General features: G+C 63.4%; 1 protein-coding gene across 1 annotated transcript in view; it reads right to left on the reverse strand.

The window, feature by feature from the left end:
- Nucleotides 1-7,431, reverse strand: part of FAH (fumarylacetoacetate hydrolase) — a 19,344-nt gene that overhangs the window by 11,494 nt on the left and 419 nt on the right. Inside the window, exons 2-5 of the mRNA XM_077774287.1 lie at nt 3,939-4,049; nt 3,124-3,245; nt 2,811-2,959; nt 1,317-1,407 (exon numbers count right to left, since the gene is read on the reverse strand). Coding sequence (XP_077630413.1) covers nt 1,317-1,407; nt 2,811-2,959; nt 3,124-3,245; nt 3,939-4,049 — 473 coding nt within the window. The remainder of the gene's footprint in view (nt 1-1,316; nt 1,408-2,810; nt 2,960-3,123; nt 3,246-3,938; nt 4,050-7,431) is intronic.

Genomic DNA, 7,431 nt, shown 5'->3' on the forward strand with positions numbered 1-7,431 from the left:
TCTCCCTCTCTCTCTCTCTCTCTCTGCTCCTCCCCTGCTCACTCTCTCTCTTTCTCAAAATAAATAAACTTTAAAAAAAAAAAAATCCAAAAGCACTGCTGAGTGTCCCATCAACAAATGCATGAGCAAAACGTGGGCTGCACGAGCCACGGACACGGCTCAGCACTAACAGGGCGGGCACAGGGCTCCTGGCTCAGCTGGTTAAGCCTCCGGCTCTTGATCTCAGCCCAGGCCTGGATCTCAGGGTCTCGGGATCGAACCCCACATCGGGCTCCTCACTGACTGTGGAGCCGGCTTAAGGCCCCGCCCCTCCCTGCTCTCACACGCGTGCTCTCTCTAAAATAAACATTTATAAAATGATACACGTTTGACTTTATAAAAATGTAAAAGGCCCGTATTGACAAAGACAGCGCAGGAGAAAGACGCCACATCCGGAGGAAACATTTACAACACGCGACACGGTGAAGGGCCCGTTTCTATTAGATTTAAAACATTCTTTCAAATTAATGAAAGGACAGTGACCACAGGGAAAGGCTGTCTGGGAGCGCGTGCGGGAGTGTCTGTGAGAGGGCAGGAAAGACGGACCGGCGTGGTGCCCGGGACAGGGGGGTTGGGCTGGGCACGGGGAAGGCGCCCGGGCCGATCACAAGACGCACGGGCCTCCTGGGTGATGAAGGACACACACACAGTAACCCCAGGCCGGGCTGGGGACCCGCGTCGAACACTCAGGGCCCGCCGGCTCTCACCTGCGGCCGAAGTGGCCCCGGCCCCACACCCGGCCTGGAGCGGCCACGCTCCGAGTCCCCCCAGCCTGCGCACCCGCCAGATGTGGCCCTGCCTGCTGGCCCGGGGTGCCCGCTGGCCACTGGGTCCTGAGTCACCGCCACATCCAGAGGACACCACAGATGGCAAGGGTCTCGGCTCTGGGTTCCCCGTGGGGCACGGCCTTGACCCAGGGCCTCCGAGCCGCCTCTGGCCCCTTCAAGGCTTCTTGGAGCCTGTGCTCCCTCCCGTGACCCGGGGCTGAGGTCAGGGCCCTGGAGACCACGCGAGCAGCTGTGTGACTCTCGCCGTGAGCGACCACGCTTGAGACCCAGGTGCGAGAGTTTCCAGACAGCGGGTCGGGCGCGCCCGCAGAGCCAGCACTCGCCGACCAAGGGGCCCAGACGGACGTCGCACGCTCGGGGCTCGGGGACGGAGCTCCCAGCCCTGCTCTCCACGCCAAGGGGGCACTGACTGCCCGCACGCGGGGCCGCGCCCTCCCGTCTCTGCCCCGAGAAGGGCTCCTTAGCTTCTCGCACTCGGCCCGGACGTACCAGTTTGGCATGAGCGCGCTCTCGCTGCCCCGGAACATGATGCCCACGTTGGTGGCGTGCTGGCGGGAGGAGTAGAAGTCTGTGTAGTCACCTGCGGAGGACACACAGCAGACCCCAGGGGTGGCCGGACGCCCGGGGCAGCGAGGGGCCTCTCCAGAGTTCGCGGCCTGTGGCCGCTTCCCACAGCGCGGTCTGGGCTCCCGAGGGGAGGTGGAGGAGGGGGTAGGGGTGGGAGGAGGGGGAGGAATAGNTTAGAATCCGCCGCAGTTTGCAACACGACCCCACGGCCTGGGAGGAGCCCAGCGCAGAGCCCACCCCCCAAATTAAAAAATACTAACTTCACTGTTTCTGCTTCTTGTTTGTTTTCATATGTCTGCGTGAGTCTCCATCACATCACTTAAAAAGGGGCTGGACAGGGTGGTGTCCGCAGGGCGGTGATGGGGAGAGAGGAGGCCCCAGCCCCTGGCGGTGCCTGCAGTGAGTCTGGGGCCTCGCGATTCAAGAAGGCAGCATCGTGTGCTTGGTGCCCCTGACGGACACTTAAACGTCATTCGGACGCTGGGGCACCGGGGGCTCAGTCGGCTCAGTGTCAGACTGCAGCTCAGGTCATGACCTCTCGGTTTGTGGGTTCAAGCCCCGCGTCGGGCTCTGTGCTGACAGCTCGGAGCCTGGAGCTGCTTCAGATTCTGTGTCTCCCTCTCTCTGCCCCTCCCCTGCTCACGCTCTGTCTGTTTCTCAATAATAAATATATTAAAAAATTTTTAAAAACCTGTAAGCCTTCCTTAACTAAAAGTTTATTTTTCTTTAATAAAAAATACGGGGTATGAAAACCATAAGGGCAAGAACAGCGGAAACGTGGGGAGGAAACGGCAGTCGGGGCGCACACGCAGGGCCTGCGCGAAGAACCTGTAGAGACCAGAGACGGACAGACGGACCGGACGGACAGTGGGGCCGGCGCGGCAGCAAACAGGGACAAAGGNGTTTCTAACCATCCACCCCCGGGGGCGGGGGGGGGGTCCTGATCCACCGTGTGTCTGTCTTTGGGAAGGACACTCTCTACCAGGAAGGCTTCCAGAGGCCACAGAAACAAACGGGGCGGACACAGCGTTCCGGAAGCCTCCGAGCGCACAGATGCCCCGGCAAACCCAGCAGGCCGGCAGCCGGGGGCCGGGAGGTGAGGGCCGAGACCTCCCTCCGCTTCAGCTCAGTTTGCCCAACTCCCAACTTGCTGATTGAAGCTGGGGCGCCCCAGGCCCTGCACTCACAGATGAGCTGGGAATTCTTCCCGAGGGGGTGGCCGCCGGGACGGGGTGATCTGCTGGGGAGGGGCCCGTGGGCACCTGCAAACCCCAGCGGACGGCACCCGTCCAGCGAGGGCTCCGGCCTCCAGATCGGCCTGCGTCAGTGACGGCAGGGGTGAAGCCCAACCCTCCCCCATTACCTCCCCCTCCACACAGCAGCGCAGGGCCCCCGCCGCCCAGGGCCCCCACTCACCTATGGCGGCTGGCAGGTGCATTGTAGCGGAANCGGCCCAAACCAGCCCTGGGACCCTGCTCACAATCTGCAGCGAGGGCCCCCAGGCAGGCCCGGGGCCACACTGCCTGCAAAGCCCGGGGGCCTCCTCGCTGTTCCCATCTTCCTCCCTAGAAAATGGGCGGAATTACGCCTCCTCTGGAGAAGGTGCTGACGGGGGACGGCTGAGCGAGGAAGGGGACGGGCCCGAACCGCCTGTGCGCAGCCCTGGGAGGGGCCGTGGCCGCCACGCCGCCCCCTCCTCCCTGCCCGCCGGGGTCCACGTGCCCCTCACCATCTCCGAAGGTCTGCGTCGTCCCGGAGCCTGGCGCAGCTGGCGGACAGCAGGCTCCGCAAGGCCTCCCTCGCCTCCTTCCAGGCGGCCTGGCCGAGGCCCATGAAGCTGTTGAGAGTCGGCTGCACCAGAGCAGAGACAGGACATGGCACGGGGACAGGCGGGGCCCCCTCACGCCCGGGGCCCCCCTCTCAGCTCCGCCAGCTGCCCTTCCAGCCGGGGACAGGAGTCCCCTCCCCCGATGGGGCGTCATGCCCCCGCGGGTTTGCACACGGGCCACGGGGCCTGGGAGCTGCTATCTGGGGGGGCTGCCTGGTCAGGAAGGTGGAGGCCCTCACACGCCTGACGGAACGGTCCACACGGACCCTCCACCCGCGTCCTGAGTGGGGTGTCGGCCAGGGAGGCAGGGCAGGACCCGCCCCGCGGGACCTGAGGGCCGGGGCGCCGCAGCCACGTGTCGAGGGAGAGTCGCGCAGAGGAGGCCCCACCCGCCTAGCGGGGATCGGCTCCGCGCACGGGGCCGTGTGCCCAGCTCTTGGCACACGGGACACATCAACACACACCGTCCCCCTTCCTGACCCAGGAACGGGAGGCGCACGTCGAGGCGCCAGGCCTGCGGGGACGCAGAGGCTGCCGCGGTTACCGGGAGCCTCATCGCGGGACGCCGGGGACAGGCCGGGCGCCGCAGCCCCGCCCCTCCCTCCCAGGTGCCGCCCCAGCCGCCCCCGGGGCCCCTGAAGGCACTTCCTCTCGCCTGAAACGGAACGTAAAGATTTCCCGGTGGCATTTGTAACAAGCCGGGCCACAGCGCCTACCTGATCGAAGACATCCTGGTGTTTGGAGAGGACGGGCCCCGTGAACAGGTGCTTAATGACGCTGAGGTCCAGGATCTGGTCGCCAATGGCCACGCCGATCCTCCGCCTCGGCTGGGAGGGAGACGGCATGGTCAGCACGGGGAAGCCGCAGCCCGATGCGCTTCTTTACCCGGAAGTGTCTATGAACAGCCCACGGGCCCCTCTGGATGCCGCTGTGGAGAGGGACGGGGGGCTGGAGCCTAGCACGGCGCCCCAACCCCTCTGCCTCCCGGACGACTGACGTAGCCCCAGTGACCTCCGCCCAGGCAGCACCCGGAGTCCTCTCTCCTTACGGGACAAGCACCACGTTCACGGACCGGGAAATAAAGTGAACACTCTCGGAGTGGGAAGGAGCAGGCGGTCTGGTCTGCGTCCCTTACCAAGGCCTGCCCTCGGGGGGCCCGTCCTGAGCGCGCTGGTGACCCTCCCTCCCTCCTGAACGCCCAGCCTTGCATTTCCGCCGCAGAGAGCCCAGAGGGGGCAGCAGGGCGAGACGGGGCCCTCTCTCCGTGGTCAGCCTCGGGGCCCCGGGCCGGACAGGAGCCACACCCTCACCCTGCAGGTGGGCCCGGGGGGCACTGGCCACTCACTCCCAGATGCACCGCTAACTCCTTGGGCCTCAGTCTCTCCCTCTGGAAAATGGTAACTGATGCAATTGATGGGCAGATGAGCAACCTAGACCTCCGTGGCCACCCGCCAGGGGGTCGTGCAGGGCAGACCCCTGAGCCACTCTCTGACCCTGGCCCCCAAGCCCACTGAAGGTAAGAAGGAGCCAACTTCCAAGGCCCAGCTGCGAGCAAAGCCCAGAAGCTGCCCTCGTGTTCCACGCGGGGACCTGACGACCCACAGAAGGAGAGCGAGTCCGCTACGTTAAATGTGGGGAAGGGGCGCCGGCTGGCTCGGTCAGTGGGGCATGCAACTCCTGATCTCGGGGTCGTGAGTTCAAGCCCTGTGTTGGGTGCAGAGGCTACTTAAAACTAAAATCTTTTCAAAAATAGAGCATAAACATAAATAAATGTCAGGCGCTGTGTTCTTCAGTGCGAGGTCAGAAGGGGGGCCTGGGGCCCGGCCAGGACACCATCCCACCACCTGGGACAGCCCTGGTCCTCTGGGGGCCTCGGGGCCCCTAACCCCAGGGCCAGATTCGGCAGCGATCTCCCGCTTATTTCAGGAGAATGCACGTGCGTTCCCTGTGTTGCACCATCGCCTGCGGACAGCTTTACCAACTCCCAGGGTGACAAGGAGGGAAAAGCATGGAAGCTTTTGGTTTGGAAGCCCTCAGATGTGGGGCCCAACCCCAGTTCTGCTTCTTACTGGCTGTGAGACCTGGAGCAGGGTTCTGAGCTGTCCTGAGCCTCAGTTTCCTCCCCCATGAAATGGGAACAATAACATAAGGGCAGGTTTGTTGTGAGAAAATCAATATCTGTAAATCTCTCATCACGAGGCATCAGACATTCACTAGGGCGAAAAACACTTATGAAGCCTCGACCCCACGCCAGCAGGACACTAACTAAGGCTGGGACAGAGGAGGGACTGGTGTCCAATGTGCAGAAACAAAGGCAGCACAGGGAGCGGTGTCAGATAAGAGGTGTGGCTGGAGGGCAGCAGGGAGCTCCTTGGGTGAGATAGAAGAAACAATGCGTGCTAAAGTCCTGAGGCAGAAAAATACTCTTAGAATGTTCCGGAAACTGAAAGGCAGTCAGTGTGCTAGAGGGAGCGGAGGGCCAGCAGACAGAGGCAGGGCCAGACTACAGGGACTTTTAACAACTTGGCCGTCGGCTCCAGACTACCTCGGTGCCCACATCTCAGAAGCCACCATCGTCGTCTTCCCAGAGAGAGCCTCTTACGGTCTACCAATCCATGAGCACCTTGAGACGGAGGGAGGGTGCCTTGTGTGCCTTTGGTCCCCAGCTCCCTGCCCAGCATTCGGCCCAGAGCTGGGGCTCGTGAGCACTCACTGAATATAAGAATGAACAGAGCGGGGCTGGACGGAGTCCCCGCTCTTCAGCCCACATTATGAAGCTCTGGCCACTGGCAGGGAGGGCAGGAGGCTGTGCGCTGGCAACCGCGCCTGCCTGGCGAGGCCAGCACGACCCCTGGAATGTGCAATGTGGGCAGGGAGAGCTCCAGTGCTCCTACTCGAACATCCTGAACCTTCTAAAAGGCCAGAGGGGCACTGTTCTTTGCAGAGGGCCTCGGGAAGGGGCTCCGTCTCCCGGGCCTCCCTAGGGGCTGTCCCTGCAACTTCTAATGTGCCAGCAGCAGGGGCCTGGGGTCCGAGGGGCATTAATCCCAGAGTCCTCGGGGAAGGCAAGTCAGAGCACCCGTCCTGCAAGTGTCTCTAACTGTTCTGTCCCCCCCCCCCCCCCCCGGAAATANAGGCAGGGATGCGGGCGGAGGGCAGAGTATCAGTGCTGTGCCAAGGGCAGAGCGTGGCTGGCTGACCCAGGTCAAGGTTTAACCCGCTGCACTGTATTCATGCCCGTCCAGGGGACCCAGTGTTAACTGTGTCCTTGCAATATTTGGTCAGGCCTGGCCTTGTGAAACCACACAAGGGCTCTTGTGGACCCAGGCCCCCAGGAGGGCGGCCCTGGGGGTCAAAGATCAGCCGTGGGGGAGGGGCCGACTGCCAGGAGCTGCATTTCGCAATTATTTCCTGAACGCTCTTGGCTCTTCGGAGCAGGCAGACTCTGGGGTTCTGGGGTTTGCAGAGCCCAGTCAGGAGCTGGCCCTGAAGGTTGGGAGCAGAAATGGAAGCAAATAACACCATGAGGAAATCCAAGGGAACCTGCTTTCCCCACCCAGGAACGTTGATGAAGGCCCAGTTTTCAGAGTCTCCCAGTCAGACTACACTCACCGAGCGAAAGCTCCTTTCTTCATCTGATCAGCCAGGGAGCCTCAGGGCGCCCACCCCACGAGCCCAGCTGGAGGCAAGTTCACGGGACACCCCAGATCCCACAGGCCGCGCGCCCGCAAATGCGCCCCTCCCTCTAAGCTACTGCGAACGCGCGGTCCTCGACGCCCCAGGCTCTAGGGCTACGTTAGCCTGTGAGGGACCCCAGGAGCCCCGGAGGGCCAGGGCCGGGAACAGCGGTCAAGCTGGATCCGCTTGCATGGGGGCGACAGGTTCGCATTTAATCCTCACGCGAACCCGCAGAAACCGCGACCCACAGGTCCAATAACGCGCGTCTAGAAAGTGGGGTTCGGACCCGCCTACACTCGGCACCACTGGCTCCTCTAGAGACAGCGCAAAAGCCTCCATAGGCCCCTAGCTCACTCTCCCTGCGCCAGTGACCCCGGAGTCGCCGCGGGGCCCGCTCTGCAGAGCCGCGAGCTCCCGTGACCCCGGGGGCGGGGGGTCCTCCGCGGGGCGCGTCCGGCTGAGGACGACGGGATGCCGTCCAGCCGGGTCGGCGCTCCTGGCCTCTGGGGGCGGGGGTCGGGGGGGGGGGGG

The sequence above is a fragment of the Crocuta crocuta genome, unplaced genomic scaffold, assembly GCF_008692635.1.
Source record: "Crocuta crocuta isolate KB4526 unplaced genomic scaffold, BGI_CrCroc_1.0 scaffold7, whole genome shotgun sequence".
NCBI lineage: Eukaryota > Metazoa > Chordata > Mammalia > Carnivora > Hyaenidae > Crocuta > Crocuta crocuta.